At 39.3% G+C, this 19,842-nt stretch overlaps 2 protein-coding genes and 1 long non-coding RNA gene across 4 annotated transcripts; 2 read left to right on the top strand and 1 right to left on the bottom strand.

Moving 5' to 3' along the window:
* LOC127143688 (uncharacterized) lies at positions 1–1,341 on the top strand. The gene is made up of 2 exons (XR_007815268.1): positions 1–179; positions 417–1,341. It is a non-coding gene; the product is annotated as an uncharacterized LOC127143688 (long non-coding RNA).
* Positions 1,342–6,603: 5,262 nt separating this feature from the next.
* Positions 6,604–15,861, top strand: ube2b (ubiquitin-conjugating enzyme E2B (RAD6 homolog)). The gene is made up of 6 exons (XM_018691337.2): positions 6,604–6,789; positions 10,293–10,373; positions 11,233–11,258; positions 12,218–12,307; positions 13,059–13,147; positions 13,799–15,861. The coding sequence occupies exons 1-6, from the start codon at positions 6,746–6,748 to the stop codon at positions 13,925–13,927; spliced, it is 459 nt and encodes a 152-aa protein (XP_018546853.1). The 5' UTR covers positions 6,604–6,745; the 3' UTR covers positions 13,928–15,861.
* A 580-nt stretch (positions 15,862–16,441) lies between these two features.
* Positions 16,442–17,983, bottom strand: cdkn2aipnl (CDKN2A interacting protein N-terminal like). Of its 2 annotated transcripts, XM_051078472.1 has the most exons (4): positions 17,719–17,983; positions 16,945–17,050; positions 16,818–16,852; positions 16,442–16,786 (listed from the first exon to the last, which is right to left on the bottom strand). In XM_051078472.1, the coding sequence occupies exons 1-3, from the start codon at positions 17,928–17,930 to the stop codon at positions 16,844–16,846; spliced, it is 327 nt and encodes a 108-aa protein (XP_050934429.1). In that variant the 5' UTR covers positions 17,931–17,983; the 3' UTR covers positions 16,442–16,786; positions 16,818–16,843. The 2 variants fall into 2 exon arrangements, with proteins under 2 accessions (XP_050934429.1, XP_018546854.1); XM_018691338.2 differs by having other exon boundaries at positions 16,442–16,852; positions 17,719–17,982.
* Between the last annotated feature and the right edge of the window lie 1,859 nt (positions 17,984–19,842).

Raw genomic sequence — 19,842 nt, 5'->3', positions numbered from 1 at the left:
ACTACCCTCTGCATAACCTTCAGAAGCTCCAAATAAAGAAAAGGAGACAGACTGACTGACTGCAAGAGACAGACACTGAACACATTAACAGAGAAGAAGTTGATTGCTGATGCAGCCACATGAAAAACATAAACCAACACAGAGAAGGCACAAGAAATAGTATGAGACAAAGAAACGAGGTACGTAATAAACCTTTTTATTATTTTGGAATCTTATTTTCACTCTGTTTAGTTTCCTTGTTATTACAGATGTTTGCTTTTTCAGTTTTCATCAATCTGTCTTGCTTTGTTTGTCTTTTGGTAGGGATCTTTTTAGTATTTCAGACTAAATATAGTGGTATGGATATTTGAAAAAAAGAAAGAAAGAAAAAGCAGATGAAGCAACAACCTCTACCTCTTTCTCTTTCCACCAATTAGCATCCAGTATTGTGTCTCCAGGATACCTGAAACCATGACAACAGCAGGTTACCCTTCCCAGATGAGATCTGGAGCTCCATCTGCTGCTGACAAAGAGGAAGTCCAGGCTGTTTATTCTCTGTCATGCTGAGAACAGACTTTGGAAAATGAAAGCAAGAACCCTTTTGTTAACCAGGCAGTTATACGCCATTACAGTCCAGAAAACATGAGTAGTAGCAGAAAGCTTGGATGCCTTTATTCAATGAAAGAAAAATAAAAGATTTGACTGAAGTATTACAGTATGCAAACTTTAGTGACTCTTGGTCCTCTTATTGGCTTTTCTGGAGCTTTCAACAGGATCTCGTTGTCTTCATCAACACATGGAGCTTGTTATAGCTGGTTCAGTCGTCATATGACCAAAGTATTGAACATTAAGTGACAATAGGTGACTGTATATTTGGTCAAGATCATACACAATCCCTGTCTCTTTTAAAGAAGATGAAGACCATTACATGCTGTTGAAAGTTCTGGGAAAAGGTAGTGAATTGACCTTGATTATTTTGTTAAACTACCATTTCTACAGTCGAGAACAAACTCTCATGCTCAGGAGCTGGCTAGTTAGAATTTGTAGTCAATTTTGAATCAGATCTAAAACCCCGGCCACTGAGTTAAATTTGTGAAAGCACAAATTCAGTATATTAATTAAAAGAAGAAGAAGAAGAAGAAGACAGATGCCCCTGAGCTAAGTGCTCTCTCTCAGCCTGTATCAACATTAAATGAGTTTTGAATAATTTCTGCTTAAGAAGTGCTGGGTTCAAAATATATTGCCTGATGTAATGTTTGCATATATTGCATATTTCAGCTACCTTTGTCTTCTGGCCTTTGTGTGCTTTTGGAGATTTCAGCACATCAGAAACTGTAATAAATATTTTCTGTTTTGCACAAACGGTGCTTTCAACATTTTTTTTTTCATTTTTTTTTTCATGAAGATTATGTATCTTCAAAATTGTCTCATTCTGTCCTGTTTTCTCCAGCTTTGTTTTGTTTTGTGTTGTTTTATTAGTCCCACTTCATAACCGAATGGTCTGTGCCATTTGACAAGAAAATGAAAGTCTGACAAACAAACCTGAGACCAGTAATCTAAATGTTGTAAGATGAGGAGAACCCAAAGCCTATATGGCCAGTGTGACTCTGGACACTGACAGAGGGCAATAAAGGAGTAACCTGCATAGTTTGTATTTGTGGTTTGGTGCCAAGACAACGTACATTATGTACTTGTTTATGGGTGTATTAACATGTAGTAATAGATCTGTCACCACCCAGGGTTGGGTTCAACTCCATTGTTATTCATGCCTCACATACATACCATATAAACGTATTGCTACAAAATGCCCGGTTGTTGCGTCAGTAATGAATAATGAATTGCAACTCTTAGTAATGGTAGATTTCTATTAGGTTTTGTGCCTCTTCAAAGTTTCACAGTTCCCCTAACTGTAGAGACTGTGAGAGGCTTTCATAACAGCATTGATATGAGCAGTAATATTATAAATTTTGTTTCAGTTATCATTCTGCACTACATTTGTATTTGTTCTACTCGAGACCATATATATATGTATAGAAATAGGACATTGTGTCCAGAAAATGCTATTGCACAAACAAAATGGGAGATTTTGGAGGGATATTTTATAGTACTCCTCTTCATAGTGCTGCCCTCTTATCCATCAAGTCCTCAAAGGACAAGCTAACCAAAGTCATGAGAGTTTTGTTTTTGTTTTTTTCATTATTATTATTATTTTTTAAAATCTTATTCTGGTTGAAAATAGTTGCATGAAAAATGTTGATGATTACGTTCTTTATCTCAATCTCATTGTGGTGCTTGAGGAAAGGTCAGGTGATCACTAAAGTCAGTGATCAGTGAAACGCAGGTGCCCTTCACAGATCCTAAAATCTGACTGAGGTGCTCCAACAGGCCGCAGGCTCAACCGACTGCCCCATCATTTGTCCAGTCAGCTGTGTCATTTAATTACCGGCATCGACCATGTAGATGTAATGAGACATCACCTGTCTCTAATGAGACAATTAGCTTGTACCGTCTTAAAACTTCGCTCCTCATCAGTGCTGATGGCAGCTGCACACGTTGATGTCTCCTGCCCCGCCCCAGCACTCAGGCTGGAGTCTTCAAGCCGCCGCCAGCAGGTTTCTGTGGACACTAATGGGTCATTAGAGTGAGACTGATGAGAGAGGTAAAAAGGCCTGAGTGACCTCCGCATCCACAGCCAATATGAATGCTGAAAGAAATGTTAATATTTCTAGACTGAAGACTGCATCTGTTGAGTTTCTGACTAAATTAGTTTAATTTTTAGTTGAAAGTTACTCACCATTAAACAGTGTATTCATAAGGTCTCTAAAGCAGCTCTTTGGCCAAATAAAGATAATTTACACAGTTATACCTTGTAATAACCTTCCTCCAAATACATATATCATTTCATACATGGTATTAATATGATGAGAGGGAGAGATAAAAAGAAACACCACAGTCTCTCTCTCAGTATCTCAGTGATTTCTCTGCCCTTTCTATTAAAAGCACCTGAGCTCAGCAGTGATACTCTCCTCCTGCCTATTTTAGCTGGATCCAGGCCTTTGTCCAGCCTCTGACAGACGGACATGGGGTCACATTTTTCTGCAGCCAGGCAGAGAATTGCAAAACAAACTATGATCACCTCAAGAATAGTAAGCCTTAAAATGATGATTAAAACCCTGATGGATTAAAATCAACTTCTCAGTCCTCACCAGTCATCCCAAATAAACATCTTTTCACTTTTTTTTTAAACTAGTGGTAAAATTCCATAGCATACCCAGATACCAACACATGGGGTACAGTAAATGTGTTTTGCATTACATAAAGAAACGAAATGCTTTTCATTCCTCACTCTTGGGGGAGCTAGAAAAGACTCATGCTCCAGCCAGGCCCTTTTGTCTATGTGTGACCTACATTCACACAGTACTGAAATGCTAACAGGGTTGTGTGTCTATTGATAGCTGCATTCTGCACTCGCTCTGGGAAATGGTCAAGAGAATGATTAAGCTGTATAGATTAGATTGCGAGTTACATTTGCTGGAGCTTTGGGTGGAATTTCACTAAAGCCCTGCAGTGAGACTGACGCTCTATTGATCTGTGCCATGTGTTCTTGATCTTTAGCCATTTCTGTAACAATTTCTACTATTTTAAAAGTCTGACAAAGAAGTTAATAAAGTTATGTAACTTTACCGGATACTTTACATGCCTATTGCAGTGTGATTACTGCCAATGAGCCCATAAAACAGTGCATAATCAAGCATCATTCCATAAAGTTACACTCCACCTTTTCTCTGCTTTGGGTTATATCCTATTCATAGTAATGTAAGTGCCAAAATCATGACAGAACACATTAATCAATTGTCAAAATAGCTTGTGATTATTTGTTCTGAAGATCAATTAATCAGCTCTAGAACACGTTTATTATGCATGCATAACTTAACATAATCTGCAAATGTACTAAGACCTCCAATATTGCCAGTAAAATTAGAATATGCGGTGTGTGATAACTGATTTATGAAAGTGAATTTAACCCAAAAGCCATAATAAATAACAAGGGATGAGAAAAGCTGTTGACGGGAAATTAAGTATAAAAAAAAAAGGAAGAAAATGGTCAAACAGGAAAGAAAATAATTACAGGAAGATGTCATAGGAAGGGTCGATAGAAACACATCACACAAAACCATCTAATAATTCTGATGCAACAACAACAAAAACAAGAACACCACCAAGCAATTAAAATAAGACAGCATTGGCAGGCAAATATTTTTCCTTTGTTTTTCCCTGACTGCAGGAATAATTGCACTAACAGAGTGTTGTGTTTACACAATTGGTGCCTGTTGAATTTGCAAGTATTGTTCTAATCATAGAGAACTGTGCGAGCATGAAAGCAAGCGTTAGTGTTATCTCATGTTGTTGGTAATTTTCATGGGCCACTGCTCTACACACACACACAAACATATCTGCAAGTATAATAGAGAGAAAGGCATGAAAACATTTGACTCTCAGAACGCTTCAAGAGTAGTATTCTCTTTTATGTTTTGCATAATGTGATTAACTGTTATAATAAATTCCACTGAGTATTTGTATTTTATTCTTTTCTATTCAAACATCCACTCTCTCTCTCTATCTCTCTCTCGCTCTCTCTCTCTCACACACACACAAAAGTTATATCAATCTGACACTTTATTTTGGAATTTCACTTCTCTACAAACTTCCCTGTCTTTGTCTTTTGCTGTATTAACCTCCAGAGAGCTTGATGCATTTAGCTGTAGGCTATGTGTGCAAATAGAAAGAGCAGTGCAGTGACAGGAGTGAGAGATTTTCAAGCAGAAAAAAACTTCAAATCTGCCACTTTACCATTTTAGTTAGTCAAGCTTGTAAAACACTGTATAATCAGATCTTAAAATTTGCAGTGCAACATCAACCGGTGAAGCCACAGTACCTGATTTAAAAATCAGTCCATATTTTCTCTGACTTGATGGTAATCACTTTATAGGCAGGACCACACAGGAAGAGTGCATTAGCTACAGATGGATTATGTAGATTTAAGGTAAGCCACTTACTGCTGAGTAGATTATTAGACTGATGCACATTAATTTTTTTTTCACTTGTCATCTGCCCAGAAGTCTTAGTGGGGTGATTGTATTAGGTGGATGACAAGCTGCATCCTCTTTAACAGATAGACTTTTGTCTACCCACATCATAAGATGGATGATATGAATCATATTGTTAGGCTGTCTAATTAAAACATATTGCACAACTCCTCTTGTCTACACCATGCTTTTTTCACCTCACCAAATGTCTGCAGCCATCTTCCTTTCATCTGGGCATGTTAGCAGAAAACAGAAGGCAAAACAGGGCACAAAGGCAGGATTCTGTGAGGTGAATCAAGCATGGTGTGGTTTTAATCTTGTTGGACTTGCACTGAAGCTAATACTGGCCTGCGCCTCACTGTGTGTGCATTCTTGAAATCAGAAAATGAATTATACTGTTGCCATGACAACAGACAAAGTTGAAAATTGTTATATACAGTATGTATATGCTATAAATAAATTTATATGTATGATAAATGCAATCTACAGTAAGTCATGGGGGTCCACAGACACCTTTGATAAGCGATTACAACAGACATGAAAATTATGCTGGTCTTTATAAACTCTATCTAGTATCACAGGCACTCTAGATGTCACCATAGAAATTATATGGGTGGTACCACAGGCATGGATGTAAGGGCATATGGGCCACAATTGGTCAGGGGGGCCAAATGGTCAGGTGGCCCCTAAAGCCAGAGCCTTGGATTGAAATGACTGCTGCAGTGTTTGTCTCTGGAAAAATCAAAGGAGTCAGGCAAAAGCAGGAATGTCCTGATCACATTTTTTTTTGCCCCTGACCCTGTTCTAAGTCTGTCATTATTGAGTTTATATGATTTAGCACTTGCATGGAAGCTCTGCAGTAAGTTATATAACCTGCATCACTGGTTTTCTTTGATAGTTTCCTATAATATTTAGTATAATGTCCCATAATATATAGACTTGCCGTGGCAGGAAGCTCTTGGGAAGGGTTTAGACTCGAGCCTCTAGCACCATCTCCAGCATGAACAAAATACTTGGTCTAAGTGCAAGTGTGATTTTCAACAAGCAGCAGAGGCCATGGGCACCTTTGTCTTAAAATCGTTCCATGGCTGTAGAAGATGCAAAAATGTACCATTAAAGCATCATGAGATTACAGATACACTGCAGGGATTTTACAGTAATACTTCCTGCATGATATTAAAAAGAAAAATACTTTGATACAAGTATCACAGAAACGATATGGACTTGTGTGTTTATTCTAGGATATTACATAATGTGTTTAGAGGTAAAAAATATTATTATGACTGGAACATGTTTAAAATACCTGCATTGGATGATGACAGACTGCTGATTACCTTGGGTGACAGCATGTGAAAACAGTATAATTTCAGATATTGTCCTGGATAAACCACGTCAGATGTCTTTCAGATCTTATAAAGCCAGAAAAATATTTGGCTTTCATTTAGGAGGCGTTATAATCAACATTTTTACATCAGCATCGTTTCTGACATAGAAGGGGTTGTACCTCTGCTGGCCAGCACTGTAAGCAACCGACGTCACCATAAATAGCTAGCTAGCCAGTTGTTTTGAGAGAAGAAGAAAAGGGCTACAAGCGGAAGAAACACCGTATTTGGTTTCGGATAGCATTCGGTTTATGATCCTGGGTTTCTTTTTTTTTTATTTTAAACACATTTTGAATAATGTCGACCCCGGCGAGGAGACGGCTTATGAGAGATTTTAAAAGGTACCGCAACGTTTTTGGCAGTCATCCCTTGTGTTTGAGTGAAGCTAACAGCGTTAGCCGATGGAGCTGTCGGCAACTAGCTTAGCTTAGCGTTAGCTGTTGGTTTGCAAAGAATATTGTATATAAAGCTAGACTGGGGCCAATGTGGCATTAACTTGTTAATTTACACGGTTTGTCTCGGCATCTGGTGTGTGTATGATTGACAAAGTCACTGTTGGATATTTACGGTGTTATATGACCATATCCGAAGAAGGCAGTTTGGCTTCATGCGGTGTTTTATACCCAGGGGACAACGTTAGTCTTGTTATCTTTTTTAATTTACCTAATCAGTTTGTCTTCTCTGTTGAGGCAGCTTCGGCTCGCTGAGGTTACCTGAGGTGGACGAAACGTGGCTATACAAAGACGTGAACAATTCAGCAAGCCCTTTGTCTTGGCTTAACTGGCTCTGATCAGAATTTAAATAAAAAGGATTTGCCTTAAATGCTCAGCGCAGTCTGCAAAGCTATACGTTTTGGTTTTTCTGGTTTAAAGGCAGCAACATTCAACCAGCCAGATAACATTTTGGTTTCAGTCAACCCCTAGGCAACAACGTGGCTTGCAGGTGTTGCACAACTCGTAGTGTGTAGTCTTGGGGAGCTGCATCTCATTAAGTACGGCTAGATGTGTGCCTGCCATCTCTTCCCATTATTTTTCAAGTAAGTACTAGTGTAGATAAACAGGTTATGCATTACCCTCATGTAAATGATCTCATCAAACTCCTGCTGTGAAGACAAGAAGAATATGTTTTGGTTTCCTGGGAGAACCACACCTGGCAAGGGGCTGCTTGTAGTACCTGCTATCCCCAATCTGTTTCCTTGCTCCATATGGCACCCCACAGTAGGTGTGTGTGTGTGTGTGTGTGTGTGTGTGTGCGCGCGTGTGTAATTCACACACACCTGTCAATGGAAAAAAGATGCTAAGCTATTCTTCTAAGAACAGCCGTTGAACCAGGGTGGATAAGGTGTCACTGTAACTCTACTCTGCTGTGGCAGTCCCCAGGTGGTAAACTGTAACACACTGAGGCAAGGAAAACACAATGGCACATTCCTGGATCAGGCTGTGTGTCCACCCCAAGGCTGACTGATTGAACTCAGCCCTGTGTGATATTGCCTAACATGTCTTGTTTGATCTGTATGTCATCTGTATGTGTCTCGAAACTGATCTGTGTCATTGAACTGCGACACTTGTATGATGTTGTGGCTCAGTACTTTGGATAAAATGACACTTTGGTGTTGAAACCTTTCTTTTCCAGCTCATTTGTATGAACAATACTAAAACTATTGTCCGTTTTTGGTAAAGAATTTTCACAGATTATACTTAGTAAAGCATGACTTTCATTTCTCCAAATGTATTTTTAGAAATACTTTGATGTTGTGAAACCAGTAACCATCACCTTTCACTTTACTACCTTCACTTTCTTTTTATTCAGCCTGTGAGGATTCAGCTTTATAATAGTTTGCAGTAGTCTGTGAGCTAGTCTGGCTGTGGTTTATAATGAGAAATTAGAGCAACATTCTCTTAATCTTAGACCTGCCGTAGCACAGTTGAAGGATGAGTGTTTCTCTGTAATCTGTAATCACAGTTGTTTGATCTTTTCTTCAGTAATTAATTGTTCAGTCTATAGAACATCAGGAATTTGAGAAAAAAATGTCTATCCCAGTTTCCAGAGTCCAAGGTGATGTCTTCAAATATCTGCTTTTGTCTGACTAACTGTCCAAAACCCAAAGAGATTAATTTCACAAGGATATAAAATGGAGAAACACAGCAAAGCCTTGCATGTCAGAAGTTGCATCCAGGGAATGGCTGGTGTTTGTTTTATATATATATATATATATATATATATATCAGGTTTACATGATAATCAAATATCAAAATACTTGCCAATTTATTTTCTATTTATCAATACAAAACCATCACACAGTCTCTCCCCTGAACCTCAAGACTGCTGCTCACTACTTCCCCTAATCTGCTAACTGCAGACTGGTCAGTAATCCTTAGTACCAAAGTAAAATACAGTAACTATCAGTCTGTGTAGTAGGGAAGTTGAGTGGAGCATCAGTCCACCAGCAGAGAGCTCAGGCAGATTACAGTAAACGAGGTTAATTGCAGTGGGTCTGTCTGCAGCAAGGGACTTGGACATGGATCTGCACTCACACACACAGACACACAAATCAGCCTACCTTGTTTTATAGCTGTAAGCTCTTATTAAACCAGCTTTTATACTGGGCATCGGATTGCAGGCCTAAATAGTCTGCGGTGATTCCGGTCTTGGCCTACACACATTGGTGATCTGGAGTGAGACTTGTGACACAATAATGTAGTTTGAGTTTCAGCAAAGGACCTGACAAATTAATTTATGCCTACTACTCGCTGCCTTTTATTTGTTGTGTGGGCTCAATCCACCAGGAACCTCTTTTATAGCCTACACTGATCAGTAGTTAACAAACCACTGGCTGTTGTCTGAAACTTAATTTAAAATGTTGACCTGAGACATCGGTGTGTGTGATTTGTTGACTTCTTTGTTGCTAGGCAGTTGTTGCTGTGGCAGTTTTTGCACTGTGCTTTACAGAGATCTCTTGTCAGTCAAACAGCTCTGGGCGGGTTTCTTTGTGGAGTTGGAGATAATGATTATTTACATTGCTGACTATTTTGGGGTATGTGATGAATCATTTGGACCGCAGAACGTCAAAAAAAAAAAAAAAACACAAAGACAAATACCCATGCCATATGTCTAAATTGGAAATTTGAAAAAATCATGCTGAAATGTGAGCTTTTGCTGAAATTTTTTTCTATTAACTGCTGAAAATGTAAAGGTTTTGGGCTGTTGGTCATCCAAACAGGTAATCTGGAGACTTCACCTTATCATCATTAGCAACAAACCAAACTTCTATTGATAGAAAAACATCAGAGTGACTTTTTAAATCTGTAGTTTATCTAGATATGCTGCTCGGGACGACCTCGATCAGAAGTTATTTCAGGTGAAGGTCGACTCTGTGGCTAAAGGGCTTAGCACCACCAGGGCTTTGATGCTTTATGGTACATTAGTGCTTCAGATGAGTGTTAATGGTATAGCTTATGTTAACTGACGTGACAGAGAGATGGACACTGTGCTCTTGATCCTGCAAGCCTGACTCGACTGAAGTCATGTTGATACAGCAGTTCGTGTTTTGACTGATAATTATCCTGCAGTCAAGGTGTTAATTAAAACCCTCACGCTCTCTCCCATCCATGTCTCTCTCCTCCCATCCCTCTTCTTTTTCCTCTTCTTCCCACATCTATTTTTTTAAGTCCCTTTGTCTCCTTTGCTCTCTATTTTTCCTTTTTGTGTTTTTTCTTTTTTCTTGATTCCTCCCTGTTGTCGTCCCTGTCTCTCTCTGCTGCCCCTTTCTCTGTGCTTTTCTTGCTGTGTGTCTTCCCATGCTTTCTTTCTCTAACCATGTTTCTTTCTCTCTGTCTTACCCTAGACTTCAAGAAGATCCTCCCACCGGTGTGAGCGGAGCACCATCAGAGAACAACATCATGCTTTGGAACGCTGTTATTTTTGGGTGAGTCATGCTCTAAATCCAACTCCGCCCCGCTGTCTTTACTGTGCCACTGTGATTGTGATGCACAGATCCCCCACCACCACCAACAACAAGCCCACCCCGTTGCATTCTCATTCTCCACCTTCTCCTGCATTTTAAAAACATTTCTGATTGCTGCCCCAAGCACTCTGGAAAATCATCATGTAGAGACTCGGTGGGTGTCTGATGAAGAACGGGCTGGGAGACACTGTTGAGGCTAGAGTTAATGGGAAAAGGAAGGAAGGAAGGAAGAAAGAATAGATAAGACTAGACCAAAAGAGTGACTTTTTGCATTCATGTCTATGGGCAAAGTGCACATGAAAGGAGAATGAATCATGAAAACGCAAGAAGGAACAGGATTTTAAACTTTAAACTTAGTACGGTACTGGTAGTATCAAATTAAGAAATCAGTGCTAGAGGTAATAAAACATTAAGAACTCAACAATGAGCAAGAAGGTGTAACAAAAACAAACCAGGGAATAACACATTGGTTTAAAATATAAATAGACCTGCTAATAGTTCCTCACCTAATTCAGAGTCAAAGTGGAAATGTAAAACGTGAAGGCAGCTGTTTTAATTGGCTCCTTTACACAGTCTGTGTAAATGTGAGTAGCTGAGTAAATAAAGACTCAGGCGTCTGTGTAGAGCATGTCCTCAAAGTATAAATGGTAATGGTTCTGTTTTCTACCAGCCAATGCCTTATTGGTAGCAGTGGGGATTTCTGGAATTTGGAAATAATTTTATTTCTCTCTCTCTCTCTCTCTCTCTCTCTCTCTCTCTCTCTCTCTCTCTCTCTCTCTCTCTCTCTCTCTCTCTCTCTCTCTCTCTCTCCCTTCCACAGGCCTGTGGGAACACCATTTGAAGATGGTAAGTTTCTCCTCTGTAAAGTGCACACTCAGTTTATTCAAACTCTGGATTTGATTTAATTTTCTCCTGCACTGTTATTATTGTAGAGTTGCATTATTCGATCCATCTATTAGAGCCTTCAGGGCAGCTTGTTGTAAAAGCATGGAAGCCAAAGGTCTGAGGGTGATGGTGGTTATGCACGCATGCAAGCAAGCAATCGATATGATGGAGCACAAAATCACACACCCAGAAAAATGCCTGCACCTGTAACTAGAAATTTTCAGAAAAGTACTATATTGATTAGGATTTTAAATAATTGAAGTTTTTCCACTGTGTTATACCAAGTTGGCTTGCACTAAAATTACTTACAGTGTGGTTTACAAGTATGTGGACTGACATGTTTTCTGAGATTATGGCCGAACACAAACACATTGAATATGTATTGATGAAACAATGACACTTTTTAAACCGATGACACCAGTTTAAAGAATCTGTCTGTCAGCTTTAATGCTGTTTTAAAGCTGTTGTCTGTTATTTGAATGTGTTTAGGTAGCAGTCGGCCTTGTGTGTGTTGCTTCAGTTCACTAACCAAGACATGAAATGCAAGGAGTAACACACACGTATCTGAGCACATGAACGCACTTTTTCTGCTTGTAATTATGACTTGAGGTCAGGCATAAGAAGTGCTGTCTCAGTGTTTATAGTTTTCTCTTGTTAGTCCTCTCCCTCCTTTTATTCTCCTCTTTAGCCTGCAGTCGACATCTGCACCACAGTGAAGGATTAGGTTCTCTTTCTAGTCGAGCCGGTGGTATTTTTAGTAACATAATTGTTTCTCTCGCTTTGTTTGACCTCCTCCATCCTTCATACCTGTATTCTCCTCACAAAATCACTTGCGTTCACCCCTCAACACACTCTCTCCCTCTTAATGTTGTTCTCTCTGCCTCCTGCCTTCTTCCTCTCCCCCTTCTGTGTCACTGCAGGAACATTTAAGCTTCTGATAGAGTTTTCGGAGGAGTACCCAAACAAGCCTCCCACAGTTCGGTTTGTGTCCAGAATGTTTCACCCAAATGGTAAGTGGTACAGCTGCCCAGACATGCTCATTCTCACACATTCATTGATTTTAACCATGCGTTTGAAGGTAGAACAAAGTATCAGCACTCACTTTACTTAAAACCAACATCCACAGTTTACATTTATTTGTGTATGACGTACAAGATGCATGGACTTGGGATGTAGGTAGCAGTTTGTGCCTCCATTATCTCAAAGTTACTCCTTTCCTTTTCATTCAAGCAGTTTCCTCCCATTCATCTCTATTCCCAGTCCATATTGTACTTAGTAGGTTACATCAGACTGGCTGTAAATGAATAAGATCTTGTGTGTGTGTGTTTTCATACAGGTAACATGATTGATTTACAACCAAAAAGAAGTGCCTTTAGCTTTGATTGTAGTTCTGCTTTTATACAAGTCCTTTGGGCTGCGTGTTCTATCATATTGATTTTCTGTGTTTGCTGATGCCACCAGATCATAAGCTCCTTTTATTTACTCAGGACTTGAAGTGTTTTTTTTTTCCACAGCGTTGTAGTCATCTGCAATGTGAGAACACTGCTTATTCCTATATCATTTGGAGTATACTCCTAGCTGGATAAATTATAATAGCCTGCTGGATTCATCATCACCATCTGTTTGTTGATGTGCTGAGTCTTCACTAAATGTAAAGAGACTGATCTCAGTGACACTGGTACAGAGACCTAATAAGTTGTGTTGTGATGTTGATCTCTGCAGTCTGAAGCTTGAATGTGTTGTCTTGCTGTTTTTTTCCAGTTTACGCAGATGGCAGTATATGTTTAGACATCCTTCAGAATCGCTGGAGTCCCACATATGATGTGTCGTCCATACTAACCTCCATCCAGGTTGGTTGGTTTGACCGCCTTTACACAAAGTGCACTAACATGGTGCACTCTGGGATCTGTAACTGTTATAGGATTTTTAAAAATGTTTTATTCGCATTATGTTTGCCTCAGTTAATATAGTATATATGAATACGTTGGACTTACTGAAATATATTAGGTATTGTCTGTTATTTAAGGCATCTCACACTTACATAAACACAATTTAAAAGTCTTTTCCAGCAATTCACAGCTGCTGATAGAACCTAACATATTGCACAAATACATCCTCCAGATATGTAGCATAAAATGTGATGTCAGATATAAAACAAGTAGTTGGTAGATGAGACGCCTGCATTTGGATGTGTACATTTCAGATGGTATCATTTTTATTGTACTTAAGATATCTTAACTTACTTTGGTGGATGTTCAATTATTAAATCAATTTTTTTTTTTGTTAATTATTCTGTTTTATGTGTAAATTCATATGCAATCCAACCTGCGTTTTCATTCCAAAGGGAGTGGAAACAATAAGAATGAGCGATCAGAATAAATGCTAAGTAATATGTCCAAGTAGTAATGTTTCAGCCCATATCAGACAGTCTGCCCTGTTTTAATGGTAACAAGTTCACAGGACAGGTGGACATTTTCCTCACACATCTTTATTTTCCACAGTCGTTGCTGGACGAACCAAACCCCAACAGTCCGGCCAACAGCCAGGCCGCACAGCTCTATCAGGAAAACAAGCGGGAGTACGAGAAGAGGGTGACGGCCATCGTGGAGCAGAGCTGGGTGGACGTCTGAGCTTCTCTCACTCTTTGCCCCTTCCTCTCCATCACCCCTCTCTTCATTATCCCAGTACTCCAGTCTCTCATTTTTTACCTCATCAAAAAAAAGGAAAAAAAACAGCAACTATCAGAAGAACTCAAGTGCCACCCTGAAAAAAGGAAGAATTCAAAAAACATCCAGAGAACAACCAAACCAGAATGGACATTAACTTGCTTGCCAATACATTTGAGGAAAATGAGGGAGGGAAATCAATCTTGTATTTGTGTTTCTTGTCCTTAATTTTACTTTTTTTTTATTGCATGATGTGAAATAAGTTATTGCTAACAGAATTGTAATATATCTTTGTCATTTGGTTGGATTTGGTTTGACTGTTTTGAGTTTTACTATTTTTTTTTTTCCTTTTGCAATTTCTTTTATTCTGTTCTTTCTTTTTTTTTGTTTGTTTTTTTTTGTTTTGTTTTGTTATGTCTGCTGGTGTGCGCAACTTGACTGTTTGGAAAGGAGAGGTCGATGACCAAATCAGCATATTTTTGAAAGTCACGTAAGAGCCCAGGAAATGCCTTTTCAGAGTCGGAATCGTGGTTATTCTCCAAGTTAGTCACAGACGCAGCTGATGCAAGAACAATACCTGATCTTTTCCAGCATATCTCCTGTTATTTTAAGACACTGTAGGTTCGGGCTCACAGACGTCACGGGCTGCAACCGCGCCAAGTCTCCCTTGCGCTGATGAATCATGACTCCCCGGCTCGCCAGCTCTCAGTTTTTATTTTAATCACTTCTTCTCCAAGGTAGAAGATGATAGATGTTAGAGAGGGAGTGTTACAAGAGAGTAAATATTAACACTAGGATGAGACAGGATAGGTTCGGATCCCGAAGTGGAGCGGAGGTCGGGGTCAGCTGAAAAGGCTGAACCAAGGAAATTCTGTATTCATTTTCATTTTCCTTAAGTCAGCTAATCAAGTCAGTCTTGCTGTCATTCTGAAGAGTTTTTATAATATATGGAGAACATATAAGCCTGTGAAATAAGGAATTCAGCAGTTCTTGTACTTATGATTACAGTTCATTCATTGCTAACAGGGCTTGAATGACTGAGATCTCAAGTAGAAATCTGTGAAGCTGACTAGAATCAGCATGAAGTTGCTAAAAGTACTGAACATGTTGGGTGTACTTCTACATCGTGTTCTCGTCTCTTCTATTCTGCTCATTTTCTATAATGCACCTTTTAGTTATCATTGTTCATATTTTAAGAAAATTGAAGGTAAAAGTAGGACTAAAAACTGGAGTTTGAACTGTTCTCCACTCCCTCTTCTGACAGCTCATCTCATGCTCGCGCCCACATGGTTTTCTAATTTCACCCGCCACACAGAGTAAATTACTTTCGAAAGCTTTGTTGCCGGTGATGCGTGTCCCCCTGAATGAAGTGTCAGTGCATTTGATCCTTCTCTTAAAGTGACACAGCTGACATATAAATTAACAAACAAGCAGAGGATAAAAGCAGTGCTGTCCAGTTGTGTATACTTCCTTTGCTCTATATGAGCTAATTAGAGGACTGACAGAGCAAACTGCTGCAGAGACAACCGCACTCGCATGCAGTTAAAACCCAGTTTCAACAGCGTGACATCAGCTGTTTTCCCCAAGTTGTTTTCATGCCTGCATTTGTCTCCTGTTTTATTTGTATGTGACACCCAATTAAAAGACCACTTAAGTATAAATTCACGACTGAACCCTGTCCAACTCCAGCTAAATAATCCATGGAAGAGAGTCATCACAAAACAGAGTTCCTCTTTTCTGAGACAGTAAAGGTCATATTGTGGTTAGTGACTTATTTCACCTAATAAGCAGAAGGGATATGATATAAAAAATTTTGTGAATTAAACAAAAAATGTATACTTACTTACTTATAACAATATGCTGTATAAACATAATAAAACACATTTTTCAGACTTTGAGACAGGTTTTGCTCATAAATTATTTTTGCTCTATTTTGGTTCTACTACTAATGAATACATGTGCTACATACATCCTTAGTAACATTCACCAGCTCCAATAGTACACACAATAGTCTGTTTTACTGTGTGAAACAATAAGACCTGAAGCAAACATTCAGCCTGTCAACATTAGCAGTGGACTGTTCAGATCCACATGTACTTCAATGTTAAAACTAACTTTTCCTGCTTTTAGGGGGTTGCACTCATCATATTATTGTTCCTTCGTGCTAAGGGTCACAAAATCCCTTTGACTTTCAAACACCAGAGCAGAGAGTAAATCCAATCTTCTGCTTTGTTCACGATTAAAATTTGATTGGACATTGTGTTGTGATATACAGCCCCAAGATAATGCAACTTCACTTTTAAAATTCTAACTCTTCTGAAGCCAGTACCTTACTTTTTGCCCCACAGTCTTTTTGTTTTAGTTACTATTTGCTTGAAATGTGTGAGGTGAAGAGAAAAGTCACGCTCTAAATCATTTATGAACTCACAATCCATCTTCACATCATTCTTAAGGAAAAAAGACAAAATACAGGTCCCATGAGAATAAAACACAAGTCCTTTATTCTGCTCCAGACAGAGACATGAAGACAGGATCCAGTGTCATCTTGCATCTGAACCGATATAAAAACAGCACTAGAAACAATGAATACACTTTAAAAAAATGTGAAACAATTGTGTAGATTGCTGAGCAGTGACACTACCACACTGCCAAAACATCTTAATGACTATACAGTTAAAATGCTACAAACCCAGTCTGTGTTCCATAAAAAAAGAGTTAATGTTCATCCTCTTATCACATCCATAATAAACAGTGTAGGATGGTTAAAAAACCACAAAAATGCAGTCTGACATGTTACAAGCACAGCCTGTATGTACGTAACAGCTCAGTCCCATCAGTTTCAATCCGATACAACCAGAAGAGACAATACAACTGAGCTGGTCATCGACCCTGTGATAGAAGAGAGAAATACATGAGGATTTTTTGTCTGTCATCTACATGTGTATGTGTGTGTGAGTGAGTGCGTAGGTCTGCAGACGTACCTGCTGCTTCTTCATAATCTCATCTCTTGTCTTAAAAACCGGTGCATCCTCCACCACAATGCCTTCAGCCATTTCCTTCACCTTCTCCAGGAGCTCTGTGCTGTACCTGCCATCAATGCATAATGACCCACAATTATTCAGCATCCTCAATCAATCTCTGTGCTTCATATCATTTCTAAGTAATGTAATGTAGTAAACTGAGTGAGTTATTTGTTGCTGATTCTCTTTGTCTTGGTTCATATCATAATACTGTTTTTGTCCCACACCGCCTTGATTTTAAATTTTTCGTCTTTCTGATTTATGAAGTAAAACACTACATGCGACTACAGTCTCCATGGAGCCCGTTAGTTGTTAGTCGTTAAACGGACACAGGGGGCAGCAGTGAGCCCGTCATGTGTTGAGAGCATGAGACGAAGAAGAGTCTGCACTCGAAAACATTTTGGAACAAACCACACACAGGGCAAGTTTTGTGATTTATCAGAAGTAATACTAAACAAGCTGTTCAACCTTTACAGGGGAAGTGACTTCGACTGTGAGACAAAACTGACAAGTCTGATAAATATGTGTAAATAAAACTTAAACGGCACCACTAAAGTCCAGTGCTAAGCTGCTAGCCTGAGCTGTTCAGTAGTGGTAAGGCTGCTGAAATGAGGAGCTTTAATGGCTGTGGGGTGGTTGTACATCCGCCAGCCCAGGAAGAAATTCAACACAAAGAACAGTCCGATAAAGGGCGCATCTGTATTAAAGTCATGAAAACAGACTGTGTCCACGCACCGGCAGCCGAGGAAGACGTTGTTGGCCCAGACCATGGACAGAGAGAGCAGGTGGTCCAGCTGCTCTTGGTCATACTCGCTTATATTCCGCAGAATGAACTCCCTCCTGGCCTGCCAGTGTTTCTCACTCTCCCAGTAACCTCGAAACGTTTCCACCTGGTCGGCCACAGCTCGGTTCTGTTGAATAAAGTCCTCCACGTCCAGGGCAGACATCTTGCTCTCCTTCGACCGAGTCGTGAAAGCGCCTTCCTGACTTCCAAGAGAGTCCCGGAAGTTGCTTTTCTGCTCAGGGTGTTTTCAACAGCGCCACTTAGTGGTGAAGGTGAGAGCTGCGACTGTACTGAAAGACCCTTTGCACAGAGCCTTACTGCCAGTGTTGGGAATAAAAATAGCAATACCGAATTACCACAATACTTCATTACAAGTAAAAGTACTGCATTCAACAGCTTAATTAAGTAAAATTACAAGTATACTGTCAGCTAAATGCAATGAAAGTATCAAAAGTACTGATCATGAAGAAAAAAAGGCTCCTTTAATGATGCTATATTATACATACATAATTATTATATGATTATTATTATTGGTGTTTTATGTGTGTATACTTTAAGGACCCAAGTGTATCCGGATAATATGTTGAGGTGGTTGTGCCATAGTTACTTAGAAGAAAAAAATGTATGTGTCAGCATCATTTTAGACAGTAGACATTTTTCAAAGAAGACATTTTAACTTATCAATGCAGGAAAAGCACAGGTGGAACTAATACTTTGAACTATAGCTCCCTGTTCCATTTATGTGTCCTGGTAATCCATGACAGTAGGTGAGCATGCACAATACCAGGACCCAGAGACTGACACACATAATAGAGTCATCAACTGTGTGCTTTTCTTACTATGACATATCAAAATGTCTTGCATGAAAAGGTAAATTAAAGCAGTAGCCCTTCACTGCCTTTAATGGCCGCCAGCGAGCAACACTGGCTAACTGTAGACACAGCTCCAGGCTTCTTGGGCTTTTGCATCATCCTCCTGCTTGGTGTGTCTATCTGTGCTTCTTGCTTTGCCAGGGGATATAAAATTCACACATACACACACACACACACACACACACACACACACACACACACACACACACACACACACTTGCTTTCATTTTTCTGCCTTCTTCCCACTTGAGCAACATCTCTCTCTCTCCCTCTCTCTGTCGGCACTTGGCCAGCCTGCCAGGAATATGATCAGAGAGAAACACTGGACTTTTAACCTCCTGTCTATGTAAAGAGGCTTATGGACAGTTATTCAGGCTGACAGATATAACACGCACACAAACACACACATACACACAGTCTCCTTTTCTGTGCACACATAGATATGTGCATAAACCCCTGCAAGATTCTTTTTTTTCTGTCTAGCTTTCTTTCACTCTCACAAACACACACACACACACACACACACACACACACACACACTAACACACACACACATACACAGCAGAGTGGAAGATTTGGGGCTTGTTTTGACATGAAGTCATTGATATGCAAAGGGATTCCAGAGGAAGGCAAGCCAACATGAAGTCAGAGGGACAGACAGACCAGCTCACTGCTCTGTCACTGGTTTTGTTTCCACAGTGCAGTAAAAACAAATTTAACTGTAAATCACTGTCAAAATGTCTGAAGACTGACATTATAGCAGCCACAGGAGGAACAGAATAAAGGGCTTGGTTTTAATAATTTGTTGTGAACTCAAAATGAATTCACTTCCCTTTAAATGGAAAGAATTTAATATCAACCAAAAAAAGCTTTGTATTCTGAATGGAAATAAATAATCAGAGTCTGTCAGAGACTAGTTTTTAATGGCAAAATGGAAATTTAAATTACTACAAAGAAAAATTTGGAAGATTGTCATTTTTTAAAAAAAAGTGAAAATGACACATTGTCATCCATTACTATAAATGGCTATATGTATATTGTATATAATAGGCACAAATCACACACACTCACACACAAAAACCAAACACTTGCAAGCTGTGCATCTTTTTTATATGTCAGTTTTCCAAACACCTGAAATTAGTCTCATAGCAGATGTAAAGGAGCAGTGGAGACAGAGCCAAAGACAGATTGAGCAGGTTGAAA

The sequence above is a fragment of the Lates calcarifer genome, linkage group LG20 (assembly GCF_001640805.2).
Source record: "Lates calcarifer isolate ASB-BC8 linkage group LG20, TLL_Latcal_v3, whole genome shotgun sequence".
Classification (NCBI taxonomy): Eukaryota; Metazoa; Chordata; class Actinopteri; family Centropomidae; genus Lates; species Lates calcarifer.
The sequence above is the reverse complement of the archived record's forward strand: the minus strand, read 5'-3'. Positions and strand labels throughout refer to the sequence as shown.

Excerpts from the sequence above, each read along its gene's own strand:
- ube2b (XM_018691337.2), top strand. The coding sequence starts at position 6,746 with ATGTCGACCCCGGCGAGGAGACGGCTTATGAGAGATTTTAAAAG. Across the intron at positions 6,790-10,292 it reads CTTATGAGAGATTTTAAAAG|ACTTCAAGAAGATCCTCCCA; the intron begins GTACCGCAACGT and ends GTCTTACCCTAG. Across the intron at positions 12,308-13,058 it reads CAGAATGTTTCACCCAAATG|TTTACGCAGATGGCAGTATA; the intron begins GTAAGTGGTACA and ends GTTTTTTTCCAG.
- cdkn2aipnl (XM_051078472.1), bottom strand. The coding sequence starts at position 17,930 with ATGTCTGCCCTGGACGTGGAGGACTTTATTCAACAGAACCGAGCTGTG. Across the intron at positions 17,051-17,718 it reads AACGTCTTCCTCGGCTGCCG|GTACAGCACAGAGCTCCTGG; the intron begins GTGCGTGGACAC and ends CATTGATGGCAG.